General features: G+C 46.1%; 1 protein-coding gene across 1 annotated transcript in view; it reads left to right on the top strand.

Annotated features, from left to right (window-relative positions):
• Positions 1-16656, top strand: part of LOC137324383 (melatonin receptor type 1A) — a 32527-nt gene extending 15871 nt beyond the window's left edge. Inside the window, exon 3 of the mRNA XM_067988608.1 lies at positions 12707-16656. Coding sequence (XP_067844709.1) covers positions 12707-14035 — 1329 coding nt within the window. The 3' untranslated portion in view covers positions 14036-16656. The remainder of the gene's footprint in view (positions 1-12706) is intronic.
• The last annotated feature ends 213 nt before the right edge of the window (positions 16657-16869 follow it).

Raw genomic sequence — 16869 nt, 5'->3', positions numbered from 1 at the left:
AGGTTGAGTCATAGAAAGCACGACCCTGCCAACACCATGGGGAGCTGGTAAAGCTGCCCTTCATCTTGATGGACGAAGCAAACAGATCAGAGTGGTCAGAGTGCAGGGAAGCGGGGGAACCTGTCGGAGAGGGAGGCTCAATGGACATAACGCACTGTGTGGTGTACTGAGCCGTACAGACCAAGAAGGTGCCAAGTTCAGTTGTCCATTGGTGCCATGAGCTGAATTGAGCCAGAGCAGCAGTAGTGTGGCACTAAAACAAGAACAACAGCAACTTGCATTTATATAGTATCTTTAACGTAGTAAAAAGTCCCAAGGCGCTTCACAAGAGCAATATCAAACAAAATTTGACACGTAAGGCGATATTAGGACAGGTGACCATAAGCTTGGTCCAAGAGGTAGGTTTTAAAGAGCGTCTTAAAGGAGGAGAGAGAGGCGGAGAGGTTTGGGCAGAGAATTCCAGAGCTTAGGGCTTAGACGGCTGAAGGCACGGCCGCCAGTGGTGGAGCGATGAAAATCAGGGATGTGTAAGAGGCCAGAATTGAAGGTGTGCAGAGATCTCAGAAGGTTGTTGGGCTGGAGGAGGTTACAGAGACTGGCCTCTGGAACTAGGAAGAGAAAGAAAAAAAATCAGCCTGTGTTCCTGCTCCTGACTGCAATCTAGTATGTGTGCATATGTGGACGTCAGGTTAGACCAGGATTGGGTTCGGCTGTGGCAACCCCCAAACAGTTCAATAACATTCCATCACCCAAAACCCACACAGATGCACTTCCAGTGGAGTGTGGGGGGGGGAGGTCACTGGATAGTGATAAGGAGCTCGGGCCAATTTTCCCTTTCCCTAACTCATGGTTGTGTCCCTATCACCACCATGGCTGCAATCAGCCCTAACTCAGCACAGACCAGTGACCAAACCTGTAACCTCTCTGGTGTGGTGTGGTTGAGCTTCTCATGGGGTTGGCTTGTCAAGCTATCGGGGGAGCACAGAGTGAGCAGTAAGTGGAGATCCTCACATCAGTCGTAGGACAACCATAGCTGACCACTGAAAACTGCTTCTGCTGCAAGAATGCACGAACCCAATATTGAAATGATCAACTGACGTTGCTTTTTAACGAATGTATGAAAATGTTGGACAGGGAAAGACCAGCTGATCCATCCAGCTTGTTCCATACAGTTGTGATGCCTTAAGCATCACGTCGAGAGACTCCTTAACCCCTAGATGCGAAGCAGTCTCCCAGGAGAGGCGACAAACCAGATCAAAAACCCAAGGCCAATTAGGGGAAAAAAATCTGGAAAATTCCTCTCTGATCCCTATAGGCGATCGAAACTAGTCCAAGAGGCCACACTGACCATGACTTGTACGATACGATCTCTCCCCCAGCCAGGAACACCAGCCCAGCTCTCTCTTGAAGGAACACAGTGAATCGGCACTCACCGAACAAACCAGCAACTTGTTCCATAATATATCAATGTAAGAAACCAATACGGGGTAGAAAACATTATTAGGATTAAATATATACTCATTCAAAACTCTTTCAAAGAGCGATTATTTTGTATTACAGTGACGGCGCCATTTAACTTTCTTCTTTCTAAACTGTAGTTCTTGAATTTATCTAAACTTTCATCATACCTCATACCTTGTGGGAGAACCTTCACCACACGGACTGCAGCGGTTCAAGAAGAAGGCCCACCACCACCTTCTCAAGGGCGACTAGGGATGGCCAATAAATGCCAGCCTTGGCAGCGACACCCACATCCCGAGAATGAATAAAATAAAACTCCCTTTACACTTGGGATCCTTCTTGTCGCTTTTCTCTGCACCCTTTCCAATGCATGTACATCCTTTTTGTACTATGGTGACCAGAACTGAGCCCAGTACTCTAGTAATGGTCTGACTAATGCATTGTGTAGCCCCAGCATATCCTCTGTAGAATTGTACAGGGAAATTTTGCTCCTTCCTGCACCTGGGGGATTAGTGGTGCACAGTGACAGGCCTGTACCCAGCCGTACCGCACCACAGTGTTTTACAGTGACAGGCCTGTACCCATATTTCAGATGAGACATTAAACTGAGGCCCCATATGCCCTCTCAGTGGGTGTAAAAGATTCCATGGCGCTATTCGAAGAAGAGCAGGAGAGTTCTCCCGGTGTCCTGGCCAACATTTATCCCTCAACCAACGTAACTAAAAACAAATTAACTGGTTCATTTATTTCATTGCTGTTTGTGGGACCTTGCAGTGCGCATATTGGCTGCCACGTTTCCTACATTATTTCAAAAAGTACTTAATTGGCTTTGGGACTTCCTGAGGTCATGAAAGGGGCTATATAAATGCAAATTTTTCCTTCTTTAGCAGCCTGGGTATTAAAGCATCCAAACACATTGACACAACGTTTAAATTACCGTCAAGTAAACACTGGGTAAGGTCAGAGTTTAATTGCTGTTCAGTTTAAAGGTCACAGCCCAGACTTTCTCTCTTTTTAAAAAAAGTTTTTGGTAAGGTCACTCAGAGGTTACGGACATGCTTGTGTGTCAAATGACTACCTTTGTTTGTAAGTGTGTTTGCTCAGGTCACTCCTGACTCTTGTGTCAAACGACTACCTCTGCTCCTTTATACCTTTTTTTCAAATTGTGACACTGAAATTTGAGTGTGACACACAAAGTGCGACGGGCAGGAAATGTGAGCCAGACCTACTTAGAGATAGTGGCAGCGGGGGAAAGAAGATCAACTCCTGACAGTTTTGTAAGTTTGGTATCACACTGAAATTAAATCTCACTTGATTCTAAAAGTGATCAAATATGCATATATTATGTAAATATATGGCTGACAATGAGGTGTGAGTGGCAGTTACTGTTGACCCACGTTATCAGCGCACTAATTGAACTGAACTGTTTCTTGCCGACTTTCTCCCCTCATCCACTGACTCATGTTGGAGTACGGTTCCTTCCACAGACACCAGACACTCTCCAGTACCTCACTCAAGAGGCCATTGTTCGTGTGTGTGCCTCAGTAATGCATGTTGGTCGGCTTTTTGACCTTGAAGAGCCGAGTCCAATGCTGTCCTTAACTGATGTCCACAAAAAGGTACTTTCCCAGCAGGGGTCACTTGGCCAAGGGACATCGAAGCCAACTTCTGCCCTGGCTGACGTTCAGCACGGACCAGGGAATCCAACTGTGAACCTTCTGGGCTGTATGATTTAATTAAAATTGAGCTATTTTAATCAGCCATAAGCTATGATAAAGTTAACGCCTTAAATTTTATGCTTGGTACTTGTTATTCTTTGTAATGGATATGGAAGACATTCCTTTTTGAAAAAGAAACCTCTATGGTGAGGAGACATCGTGCGTTAGTGTTGTAGCAGCGTTGGGTCCTAAATTCCTTTGTGCCCCATTCTGGCAGTGCGCAACGAGGCCTTGTCAGAAGGGACAACCGAAGCCAATCTCGACGCAGGCCACCTGTGGGGGTTTAAACGATTTTATCCCACGCTGAGGCCAAGAAGTTAAGGTCCTGGGGTGGCGGGGATGGGAGTGATAGGGTGGGGGTGGGGGTGGGGGAGGAGGGATTGCCGGTAGCAGCCCACAGTTGTTTTGTTCAGCCAGGAGGGAGCACTCCTGCTCCCACCGACTCCGCAAAAAAAACAAAACTGGGCCTATTTATTTTTTGAGCGGCTTTAAGGTTTGGCTGCTCAAGGCCCGGAAAGCTCAGTCAGGGCCTGCGCATCGCAAGCCCCAACAAGGGTGAACGGATTTATGAGTCCAGGTCTGAAACGAGCACAGGAACCTCATTTCAGTATTGAGAAAAGCCCCGAGCAATTTAGCAGTGGCCCGAACTCCTGAGCAGATCGATTCTGGGCCTCTGCACCTGCTAAATCAGTTATCGTCGCACCCATTTTAGGCCTTTAAAACGGGTGCAACGATGTTAGATTAAGGCCCCATAGAAATAGGAGCAGGCAATGTAAAGAATTGAGCAGTTTCTGTATTCCTGTTGCACAGCATGAGCACGCTACTGGAAACTGGACTCAGAGAACTCTGTCACTGGGGACCCAGAGAGAAAGAACTCTCAGGTCACTGGGGATCCAGTGAGAAAGAACTCTCTGTCACTGGGGACCCAGAGAGAAGAGCGCTCCCTCACCGGGACACTTGGAACGCAGAAAGTCAAACTGAATGCCCCTCACCCACTGAGCGCTCAATCAGATATGGGAGCCCCTCATAAGAAAGTGATCACCACAATTTTAAACTGAAACAGATTACGAGGGATCCACAGGAATACAAAGATCTTACACTGAACACTTCATAACTGCACTGCACAACTGCCATACAATCCAATGCAAAAATGCTTTTTGTTTTACAAACATAAGGTTAAATGGACTAACTGATTTGGCTCAGTTTATAAAGAGTTGTAATTATGAGCTCACTGTCACCTCCCTCACAGAGCAGAGCAACTGGGAACTTGAAATTGGTGCAATTTATCAACAAAACCATAATCATTTCTTCTTCTCTGCGATGTGACAGTACAGCTTTATCTCTTCCTACAGTTTACATCTCCAATCAGCTCACTGAAATCAATTCATTTACATAGAATTACATAGAAGGTACAGCACAGAAACAGGCCATTCGGCCCAACAGGTCCATGCCATCGTTTATGCTCCACACGAGCCTCCTCCCACCCTTCTTCATCTCACCCCATCAACATATTCCTTTCTCCCTCACGTGTTTATCTAGCTTCCCCTTGAATCATCAATGTTAGTCGCCTCAACCATTCCTTATGGTAGTGAGTTCCACATTCTTACCACTCTCTGGGTAAAGACGTTTCTCCTAAATTCCCTATTGGATTTATTAGTGACTATCTTATATCAATGACCTCTAGTTCTGGTCTCCCCTGCAAGTGAAAACATCATCTCTACGTCTACCCTATCAAACCCTTTCGTAATCTTAAAGACCTCTATCAGGTCACCCCTCGGTCTTCTCTTTTCTAGAGAAAAGAGCCCCAGCCTGTTCAATCTTTCCTGATAGGTATAACTCCTCAGTTCTGGTATCACCTAGTAAATCTTTTTGCACCTTCTCCAGTATCACTGTATCCTTTTTATAATATGGAGACCAGAACTGTGCACAGTACTCCAAGTGTGGTCTAACCAAGTTTCTATACAAGTTTAACATAACTTCTCTGATTCTCAATTCTATCCCTATAGAAATGAACCCCAGTACTTGATTTGCTTTTTTTATGGCCTTGTTAACCTGCGTTGCTACTTTGCCGTGAGTTTTTTTACTGTCGGATGAGACGTTAAACCGAGGCCCCGTCTGCCTTCTCAGGTGGACGTGAATGATTCCACGGCAATATTTCGAAGATAAACAGAGGAGTTCTCCCCAGTGTCCTGGCCAATATTTATCCCTCAACCAACATCTAAAAACAGATTATCTGGTCATTATTACATTGCTGTTTGTGGGACCTTGCTGTGCGCAAATAGGCTGCCGCGTTTCCTCCATTACAACAGTGACTACACTTCAAAAGTACTTCATTGGCTGTAAAGTGCTTTGGAACATCCTAAGGTGGTGAAAGGTGCTATATAAATACAAATTCTTTCTTTTCTTTAGTGCTTCAAGTGCTGTGTTCGGCTCCAGCTCAGTGTGCCTTCTACCTATATTGCATTTGTTGACTGTACTGATAGCAAGTACAGCGAGGGAATGACAGGGAGAAGTTCCGCGGCTGCTTCCGCAGCCATGGGATGCCCCGGCCATATTCGAAGAAGAGCAGGGCAGTTCTCCCGGTGTCCTGGCAAAAACTGATCCCTCATCTAACGTCATGAAGGACAGATCAGCTGGTCATTCATCTCATTGCTGCTGGTGCAGAATGGCTGTTTTGGTTACCTACATAACAACAGTCCAAATGTAATTAATTGTGCAAAGAGACTTGAGACCTTTCAGTGTGTTACATAAATTCAAGTATTGTACATAAATACAGCTCTTATGTCAGTCATGGAAATATAATAGTTCCATAATAGTTCCCCTGAAATAAAAGAAAAAAGACTTTCATTTATATAACGCCTTTTACGATCTCAGGACGTCCCAATGCGCTTTACAGGAAAGGAAGTACTTTTGAAGTGTAGCCACTGTTGTAATGTAAGAAACGCGGCAGCCAATTTGTGCACAGCAAGCTCCCACAAGCAGCAATGTGATAATGACCAGATAATCTGTTTTTAGTGATGTTGGTTGAGGGATAAATATTGGCCAGGACAATGAGGAGAACTCCCCTGCTCTTCTTCGAAATAGTGGCGTGGGATCTTTTACGTCTACCTGAGAGGGCAGGCTTGGTTTAATATCTCATCTGAAAGACTGCAGCACCGATAGTGCAGCACTCCCTCAGTACTGCACTGGGAGTGACATCCTCGATTTTGTGCTTAAGTCTCTGGAGTGGAACTTGAACCCACAAGAGAATATTTTCACCAAACATATGATTAGGATATGGAATGTGTTTTCACTTGGAGACACTTGATGCCAAGTCAGTAACCCCTTTCAAAAAGGAATTAGATAAACGTTTGAAGAAGGAAAGCATTAAAGGATATAGGGTAAAGAGCGAGGAAATGAGATCAGAGTACATAGCTTCGGTCGGGGAACTAGCAGTGGCGCGATGGGCTGAAAGGCCCCTGCTGTACTGAGGTTTCTCTGATTCTACAATGTAAACTTGCTCCTGGTGTTAATTGGTGTTGCCACAGATCTATTTATCACTGCTGTAGTGTTTGCTCTTGCTGCATTGCAGTCCTGACACTGTGTGACTAGCTGCTGCGAAATGTTCTTTTCTGGACAAACACAGTGGTGTAAACATGGCAGTGAGGTCCTTCGTTAGGTGCAGTGCCTTGAGCCCACTCCAAAACCAGATGGGGCCGTGGCATTTTTTTAAAAAGCCTGTGCGATTACACAAAGCACACCCCATCACTCATTCACAAAGCACTCCTCTTGTGCATTCAGATTAGATTGATCTCCCAGCGCACGTATGATTCCAGTATGGTCTGTTTGTGTACACGTTTCCAGTACGAGTCTGGTTGTGTATACTTGATTCTAATAGGGGTCTGTTTGTGTACACATAATTCCAGTATGGTCTATTTGTGTACACATGATTCCAATAGGGTCTGTTTATGTAAACATGATTCCAGTATGTGTCCATTTGCACACATGATTACAGGGTAGGTTATCTGTGTACATGATTACAGGGTAGGTTATCTGTGTACATGATTCCAATTTGGGTCAGCTTGTACACCTCATTCCAGCACTGGTTGACTTGCTACACATGTGATTCCAGTACGGTTCAATTTGCACATGTGATTCCAGTATGGGTCTGTCTGTTTACGTGTGATTACAGGACTGGCCGTCTTGCACATGTTGGTGATTACAGTACAGGTTTGTTTGCACATGTGATTCCAGTAATGGGCCTGCCTGTGCACATGTGATTACGGGCCAGGTCTGATTACAAGTTGGGTTTGCTTGTACTGTGTGGTTAACAGTGATATGCAGCAGATTCGATTCTCAGACCTGGTGCAGGACTGAACCTTCAGACACCCCTCTATGCAGTCTGTCAGGTGTTTATTTTTTTATTTGAACCACAGTCTTTGATATATAATTTCCCTATATTAAAAGGTGAGAGTGTCCGTCACATTTCCAATCATAGTATCATAGTAGGCACAGCACAGGAGGAGGCCATTTGGCCCATCGTGCCTGTGCTGGCTCTTTGAAAGAGCTATCCAACTAGTCCCATTTCGCTGTTTCTTTCCCCATAGCCCTGTAAATTTTTTTGTCACACCTCAAAGTATCAGAAGTATTAAAAAAAGAGAAAGGAAGACAGTCATTTCACACTGGTTCCCTTTGACCGGGAAATGAAAATTTACAAGCATGTGTCAAACTGCAAACTTCCCTTACTAAACACTAATTAAACTCAGATGGCTTAATGGCCTTAAAGGGATAGTCCAGCTTAAACCCAGCTCCACCTTAGCAGCATTACATGGTATCACTCTCCCATCATAAAACAGTGCATCGTGCTACTTGTGAGAAACACCAAAGGAGCTCCCCTCTTTTCTAAAAATAAAATGCCTCAAAGTAGTAGCCTGGTGGGGAAGTATTGGATCATCCGGCCATTATACCATGCCAGCTCAAGGTTTGATCCTTCAACATCGCTGAGTGCGGGGAGGATCAGATTCCTTCCAAAAGGGTTGGGGGGAAATTGCAAGGACAGACCATAGGGAGAGCTGCCCATCAGTCATGTGCGTGTGCCTCCTAAGGGCCTACTGGCAGAGGCCTAGGATCAGATCGTCTGGTGTTATAAACCCTGGCAGTTCATGCCCGAGGAGTAACCGAGAGAGACCATAAGAGATAGGAGCAGGAGTAGGCCATTCGGCCCCTCGAGCCTGCTCTGCCATTTAATGAGATCATGGCTGATCTGATTTTTACCTCAACTCCACTTTCCCACCCTTTCCCCATATCCTTTGACTCCCTTGCTGATCAAAAATTTGTCTAACTCAGGCTTGAATGTATTCAATGACTCAGCCTCCACAGCTTATTGGGGTAAAGAATTCCAAAGATTCACGACCCTCTGGGAGAAGAAATTCCTTCTCATTTCTATCTTAAATGGGCGACCCCTTATTCTGAGACTATGCCCCCTAATTTTAGATTCCCCCATGAGGGGTAATATCCTCTCAGCATCTACCCTATCGAGTCCCCTCAGAATTTTGTATGTTTCAATAAGATCACCTCTCTTTCTTCTAAACTCCAATGAGTATAGACCCAACCTGTTCAATCTTTGCTCATAAGACAACCCTTCCATACCTGGAATCAACCTAGTGAACCTTCTCTGAACTGCCTCCAATGCAAGTATGTCCTTCCTTAAATAAGGGCACCAGAACTGTATGCAGTACTCCAGGTGTGGTCTCACCAGCACCCTGTACATTATAGCATGACTTCCCTGCTTTTATACTCCATCCCCCTAAAAATAAAGGCCAATATTCTGTTTGCCTTTTGGATTACCTGCTGCACCTGTATGGTGACTTCTTGTGTTTCATGTACGAGGACACCCAGATCCCTCTGTACTGCAGCATTTTGTAGTATTTCTCCATTCAAATAATATTTTGCTTTTTATTTTTCCTCCCAAAGTGGATGACTTCACATTTTCCCACATTATATTCCATCTGCCAAATTTTTGCCCATTCGCTTAACCTGTCAATATCCCTTTGCAGACACTTTGTGTCCTCATTGCAACTTGTTTTTCCACCTATCTTTGTATCATCAGCAAATTTGGCCACAAAACACTCTGTTCCTTCATCCAAGTCATTGATATATATTGTAAATAGTTGAGGCCCCAGCACTGATCCCTGCGGCATCCCACTAGTTACAGATTGTCATTTCGAAAATGACCCTTTTATCCCGACTCGTTGTTTTCTGTTAGTTAGCCAATCCTTTATCCATGCCAGTATATTAGCCCCAACACTATGAGCCCTTATCTTGTGCAATAATCTTTTATGTGGCACCGTATCGAATGCCTTTTGGAAATCCAAATGTACTGCGTCCATTGGTTCCCCTTTATCCACCCTGCCCGTTACTTCCTCAAAGAACTCTAATAAATTTGTCAGACACGATTTCCCCTTCATAAAACCATGTTGACACTCCTTGATTGTATTATGAGTCTCCAAATGTCCTGCTACTACTTCCTTAATAATGGATTCTAGCATTATCCCAAAGACATTACCTGTTTTCTGTCTCACTCCCTTCTTGAGTAGGGGTGTGACGTTTGCAGTTTTCCAATCCGCTGGGACCTTTCCAGAATCTAGTGAATTCTGGAAGATTACAACCAATGCATCCACTATCTCTGTAGCCACTTCCTTTAAGACCCTCGGATGCAAGCCATCAGGTCCAGGGGACTTGTCAGCCTTTAGACCCATCTCTAGTGATAGTGATTGTTTTTAGTTCCTCCCTCCCCTTTGCCCCTTGATTTTCTACTATTATTGGTATATTATTAGTGTCTTCTATTGTGACGACAAATACAAAGACAGAGACTGAGGAGAAACATACATGGGTTCCATAATATCACAAAGAATGTGAACAGCTTCAGAAAGTGGGATCTATTGCTCCTAGATCTGCTTTGTTGCAGAATTTTAGCCTTAGCTCCCCCCGATGGCTCGACTGGTTAAAACTGTGAGTAGCTGGTCTATGCATTAATATCCTAGGATATTATTTTCTGGGCTTAAAGCTAATTTAGGTTAAATTAGTCACCTCTAATGCTGAACCAAACCTACTTTAATAACTAGGGACTCGCTATTTGGAGCATTTTGAATCATGTAAGCACTAAGGACAAGTGGTGAAGTCTTGCGCATCCCCGATTTTAATCACTCCACTACTGGCGGCCGCGCCTTCTGCTGCCTAGGCCCCAAGCCCTGGAAATTCCCACCCTTGCCTCTTCTCCTTTAAGTCGCTCCTTAAAACCTACCTTTTTGACAAAGTTTTTGGTCACCTGTCCTAATATTTGTGTCGGTGTCAATCTTTGTCTGATTACTCTCCTTTGAAGCGCCTTGGGACGTTTCACTACATTAAAGGCGCTATATAAATGCAAGTTGTTGTTGTTGTTGATGATGATGGGAGAACTTTGAGCTAATGACTTTGGGCTCTCACACAAGACGTGTATCACACAGTATTAAAGTGTAGTGCGATTTTTCCTTTGGTGCATTGGTAAATTAATAAGCCTGGACAACTGCTTAGAGTTTGTGCCCTACTGTCACTGTGGCTGAATAATCACCGCGAAGCAGATTATTTAATAAAGCTTGAATTGTCTTGTTGTGAATGAGAACAGCGTATGTTGAGAAGTCACACTCTGCCCTCACGGATTATCCGTCATGGTTTAACTTTATTTCCCGATTCAGAAGGCATGTGTACAGTGCAGCGTCGTCTATCATTTAAACCAACAGAAGCAATTTTTTTTCACTTAAGATGGATATTACAAGATGGAATTCTTTATCACAAGTGGTTGTTGAGGCAGAGGCTGTATAACCTCACTTAAAATTAAATTAAATATTTGAAAAGCAAGAATATAAGTGATTAAGGGGAAAGGGCAAGGAAATGGGATTAGAGTTAGCAGCCTCCAGTTGAAGACATGGCATGGGCACGATGGCAGCCTCCTGTGCTGTGATTCAACAAACGCAGTATGGTTCTGAAGTGAATTCAAACTTATCTTTATTTTACCTGTCCTTTTTTTGTTGGATATTGTGCTTTTTTTTTCTTCACTGCCCTTTCTCCCCCCCTCCAAAGGTGCTGACTCGTGCTGAGTATTGACTGTCCTCCGATAACTAGAGGCCATTTTTCTTGTGTGAGCTTACGGTAGTGAGTGTCAGCAGGTTATTTTTTCCATAGGGCGTATGGCAGCCAAGTCGGGTAACCAGATAGCGAGCAGAAATTCTGGCTAATCCCCCCCCCCCCCCGGTCATGGGGGTCAGAGAATGCAGAGGGCAATTGCAGTACCCCTATTGCCATCCTGGCTTAGAAAGAACTAACGACACAGAATCTGGGAGTTGTCTGATCGATGTTGTTCTAGTTCTCCTTTAAGACGCTTCTTAAAACCTACCTTTGTGACCAAGCTTTTGGTCACCTGTCCTAATGCGGCTCGGTGTCAAATCTTTGTCTGATTACGCTCCTGTGATGCGCCTTGGGACGTTTTACTACGTTAAAGGAGCTATATAAATGCAAGATGTTGTTGTTAAGGGGAAACTAGACAAACACATGAGGAAGATAGGAATAGAAGGATATGCTGATAGGGCTGGATGAAGTAGGGTGGGAGGAGGCTCATGTGGAGCATAAACACCGGCATCGACCAGTTGGGCCGAATGGCCTCTTTCAGTGCTGTACATTCTATGCAATTCTACGAATGTCACATCAGGTGCTGTACTCACTAAGCCATCGGGGAATCCAAAAAGGGTTTTTTTCCCCCCCTGAGGCTATCGATATTAAGTGTTTAGAATTTGATGTTTGAAAGGCTCCTTGGTATCGAGCCTCCCTCTTTCAGGTCAGAAGTTAACCTTGTTGTGTAAAGCTCTGGTTAGACCTGATCTGGAGTACTGCATCCAGTTCTGGGCCCAGCACCTCAGGAAGGATATATTGGCCTTGGAGGGGGTGCAGCGCAGATTCACCAGAATGATACCGGGTCTAAAAGGGTTAATTTATGCAGACAGGTTGCATAGACTAGGCTTGTATTCCCTCGAGTAGAGAAGGTTAAGGGGTGATTTAATTGAGGTGTTTAAGAGGATTAAAGGAGCTGATAGGGTAGACAGAGAGAAACTATTTCCTCTGGTGGGAGAGTCCAGAACAAGGGGCATAACCTTGAAATTAGAGCTAGGCCGTTCAGGGGTGATGTCAGGAAGCACTTCCTCACACAAAGGGTGGTGGAAATCTGGAACTCTCCCCCCCAAAAAGCTGTTGAGGCTGGGGGTCAATGGAAAATGTCAAAACTGAGATAGAAAGATTTTTGTTAGGCAAGGGTATTATGGGTTACGGAACCAAGGCGGATAAATGGAGTTAAGATGCAGGTCAGCCATGAATGCCGGAACAGGCTAGAGGGGCTGAATGGGCTCCTCCTGTTCCTCTGTTGTTTGGGACAATAGGGTCCCTTTCAAGTCATTTCTGTTTCCATTGATCCTCACTCTTCCTGTCTCTCTGTCTCTCTGTCTCTCTCTCTCTCGCTGCAGGACCTGTGTCTCTACGTGGGCTACACCTCCTCGGTTTACTGCACAGCCTCGGTGCTGACCCTGGCCGCCATAGCCTTGGACCGTTACCACGCCATCATAGACTGCTTGCAGTACAATTCGCAGAGCACTGTGCGCCGAACCGTTGCCACTGTGGTCTGGATCTGGCTGCAGGCCGCCATCAGCAGCTGCCCTCCCCTGCTGGGCTGGGGCCGCTTCGGCTACTCGCCGGCTATATACAGCTGCTCGGTGGAATGGGCCGACAGCCTGAGCTACACCGGCTTCGTCACCGTCTTCTCCTTCCTGCTCCCCGCCTCCGTCATGATCTTCTGCTACGTCAGGATAGTCAAGGTGGCGCGGGGCCACGCCAAGAGGATCCACGACATCGAGAACCAGCTGCAGCGCAACGTGGCGGCCGGAGGCGGACGGGGAGGGAGGGGGCTCGGGCCCGACAGGCCGACTTTCTCCGAGCTAATCTCCAGCGTCAACGCGCGGATCGTCTCGGAGCATCGCTGCCAGGACGTCCGGGGCAGCTGTGACCTGGGCCACAGTAAAAGGCCGGACATCTTCTCCAAGTACAGCTCCCCCGGCCGGGAGCACCACGGGGCCTTCCGCCTCTTCCTGGTCATCTTCGCTTTCTTCTGCTGCTGGGTGCCCTACGAGATCGTGGGCCTGGTCCAGGCCATCGAGATGGCCGTGGGCAGCGGCGGGGACGGCCGTCCCTCCAGCATCCCGCCCGCCCTGGTAACGGCTGCGCACTGGCTGGCCCTGCTCAACTCCGACATCAACCCTCTGCTGTACGCCCTGCTCAGCAGGAGGTTCCGCAAGGCCCTGCGGCACTGGCAGCAGCGGCTGGGGGCCAAGGTCAGCTCAGCCGGCGGCAGCACCCGGCGGCAGACCGGCGTCTCCGTCTTCCACACCAAGCCAGCTTTCAAGCAGAGGAGGACCAGCTCCAACGTGACGGGGATTACCCAGCTCAGCCCCCGCCCGCCACGGCTCCACGCCCGCTCCTGCTCCGTCTTCTCCGTCAGCTCTTTCCCCCACAGCGGGCCAGACGAGCTCTTCGACGACTTTCTGTCGGCCCAGATCTCCGGCCCGGCCTCCGCGAACTCTCTGGTTTTTGTGCCACGCGACAAGGTATCGGACAAGCAAAGGGACAGCGCGCTCCTGCAGAGTGAGGCGCTCCCCAAACAGTACTTAAAAGTCCCGCAGCCTTCACAGGAGGCTGACAACATGGTCTTGCCATCTCAAACATTCGGCGAAAAGCAATCCTCTACATATGTATTTGGAAATATAATAGTTAAGGTTGAAAATGATGCACTAGAATTGTAGATACTTTACACTTTTAATATTGCTGTGCATATTCTAACCTTGTATGTCACTAGTGGGGGTTGTCTCTCTTATAGACCATGAACGTGCCAAAGCAATGGGTCTTTCACAATGAGGAAGGCCAGGTATTGACTCACTGGTGGGATAGATCTCATGTTCCAGCACAAGGTGCAGTGTAACGGCCAATGCTCATGGTACAGGTGCTATGCAAACTTATTTCACATAGGACCTCGTTGGCTAACAGAGAGAGTGAGAGACAGAGAGAGGGAAAAAGAAACTTACCAACATACAAAATTGACGGGCAGGTAAAGGCCAGCTGGTCCATCAAACCTGCCTCACACCTCATGATGGCTGGAGCATCATGACTAGACACTTCCTACCCACCCACCCTTACCTCCCCTCCCCGCAGCCATGTAGTCTCAGAGATGAAAGGGCATTGTATTAACCATCTATGCCAAACGGTCCCCTTTACAAAGAGATTCACGTGACATTTGGTCTGTGCCAATTACAACGCATCTGACTTGAGCGTGTAACGTTTCAAAATCCCCTACAGTCCCACGCAGATTGGCTTCTGCCACACTGGATAGATACATAGAGGCAGTGAGCATTGACGTGGTGCCATTTTAAACTTTATTAATTCATTCATGGGATGTGGGCGTCACTGGCAAGGTCAGCATTTATTGCCCATCCCTAATTGCCCTTGAGAAGGTGGTGGTGAGAGCTGCCTTCTTGAACCACTGCAGTCCGTGTGGTGAAACACCTTCTGTACATGGATGGTTCCTGCACATCTCGTGGAGGGATCAAGATGATGTGACTCCAGCCCTAGTTTATTATCTAAGGCTTAAAAATAAATATCTTGCCTTCAATCAAACTGATCTGCACATTTTTATGTTTTGTATGATAAGTGTTAAAAATGAAAGCAAACTTTTTTAGATGGTTGGAGGTACGAGGTTGAAGCTCCACATTTCCGTTCAATAGGATAGAGCTGGTCTGAGACAGAGTTACGTGAAGCCTAAATCAATGTTGGTCTTCGTAAGATTCCTTCATTAGTTCGTTAATTAGTGTGTTATGGGTAAGATAAGTTATTCAAGCCTAGCGATGACTGTTTACAACCTGTAGTGTAACAACTAATGTTTATGGGTACAGGTGTGGAACAGGCTTGAGGGGCAGAATGGCCTACTCCTGTTCCTATACATAGCATTAACGGGCGAACACTTAGTCCATTGTATGATAGTCCAATGCTAATTTAATAGAAATATTAAACCGATTACTTTAAATGGGTTAATGTCTCTGCTAAAATAGTGGACAGAGGAATATCATCCAATTAACACCCAGCTCTACCTCTCCACCACCTCTCTTGATCCCTCCACTGCCTCTGTGCTGTCGGACTGTTTATCCGACGTGCAGTCTCGGTTGAACTGTTAACTTCCTCCAGCTAAACACTGGGGAGACTAAAATCAGCATCTTCGGCCCCCACCCTATCCACAAAGTCCGTACTCTCACCACTGGCTCCACCCCCACCTCCCGGCCACTGTTTCAGGCTGAATCAGACCGTTCACAATTTCATTGTCGTGTTCAACCTCAAGCCGAGCTTCCAGCCCCATATCCTCTCCATCACAGAGACTGCCTACTTCCGCCTCTGTAACATTACCTGCCTCTTACCTCAGCCCATCTGTAATTGAAACCCTCAATCAGACCTCTGTTACCTCCAGACTCACTTACTCCCATGCTCTCCTGGCTGGCCTCCCATCCTCTACTGTCCATAAACTTCAGATCATTCAAAAATCTGCTGTTGGTGTCCTATCTCATACCAAGTCACACTTATCCATCACAACCATCCTTGCCTACCTACATTATGTCTGGTATCCCAACACCACAAATGTAAAGCGCTCTTGTGTTTAAGTGCCTCCACTGCTTTTTGCTCTTCCCCATCTCTGAAGCCTTCTCCAGTGCTACAACCCCCAAACTCTGATTCTGGCCTCTTGTTCATCCCTCCCCCCTTCTTTTTCTCCACAATTGGTGACCATGCCTTGAGCTGCCTGGGTCTGGAATTCCCTCCCTAAGCCGCTCCACCTCCCTCTCCTCCTTAAAACCCATGTCTTTGACCAAGCTTTTGGTCGCCCTTCCTAATCTTTCCCCCTTGGCTCGACATCCATTTTTTTTCCCCTTACGCCTGTTGGGACATTTTTCTCCATTAAAAGCACTCTATAAATGCAAGTTATTGTTGTTGTTAAATATTTTACAAACCATAGTTTTATTTAAAATGAGTTGTTTCCTCCGCCTAAATGTGAACTTCAGTCGAGGGCTTCGAATTCTCTATGGCTGCCCTCAAACTAATTCCTGAAACACTGAGGTCGAAACTTGCAACACACAAGAGTAAAAATGAACATCTCTTCAAAGTTCTTTTTCCACAAATAACCTGAAGGTCATTGCTGGTTGGGTCGCTAGGGGACAGGCTCATGAAATGAAACAAAATGGGTAGAGACCAAACCTTGTCGATAAGTACTCCCGACAGCACAAACACTCTGCTCAGAGGAACTCACTGTGCCTTTCCTGTTAGCGAGACCGTATGAATTTTAATTGATTGTGGTTCAATTGATAATAAAATTGCTTCAAAAAACTGTTCAGATGGTCCCAATGAGTCTTCACTAATGTGGTAGGCCTGCAGCTGATTTATTATGTGTCAATGTTTCTAAAGGTCAACTAGGCTTCAGTTGTGATTTCGGACCACAGGAATGATTACTTGCGTTTCCGATGATTGCTGCTTGTAAAGGAGAAACTGCAAGCAGCCCATGTGGGTTTTTTAAATAGGCAGACTCCTTCCACTTGACTTTTCT

Source organism: Heptranchias perlo, chromosome 8, assembly GCF_035084215.1.
Source record: "Heptranchias perlo isolate sHepPer1 chromosome 8, sHepPer1.hap1, whole genome shotgun sequence".
Classification (NCBI taxonomy): Eukaryota; Metazoa; Chordata; class Chondrichthyes; order Hexanchiformes; family Hexanchidae; genus Heptranchias; species Heptranchias perlo.
The sequence above is the reverse complement of the archived record's forward strand: the minus strand, read 5'-3'. Positions and strand labels throughout refer to the sequence as shown.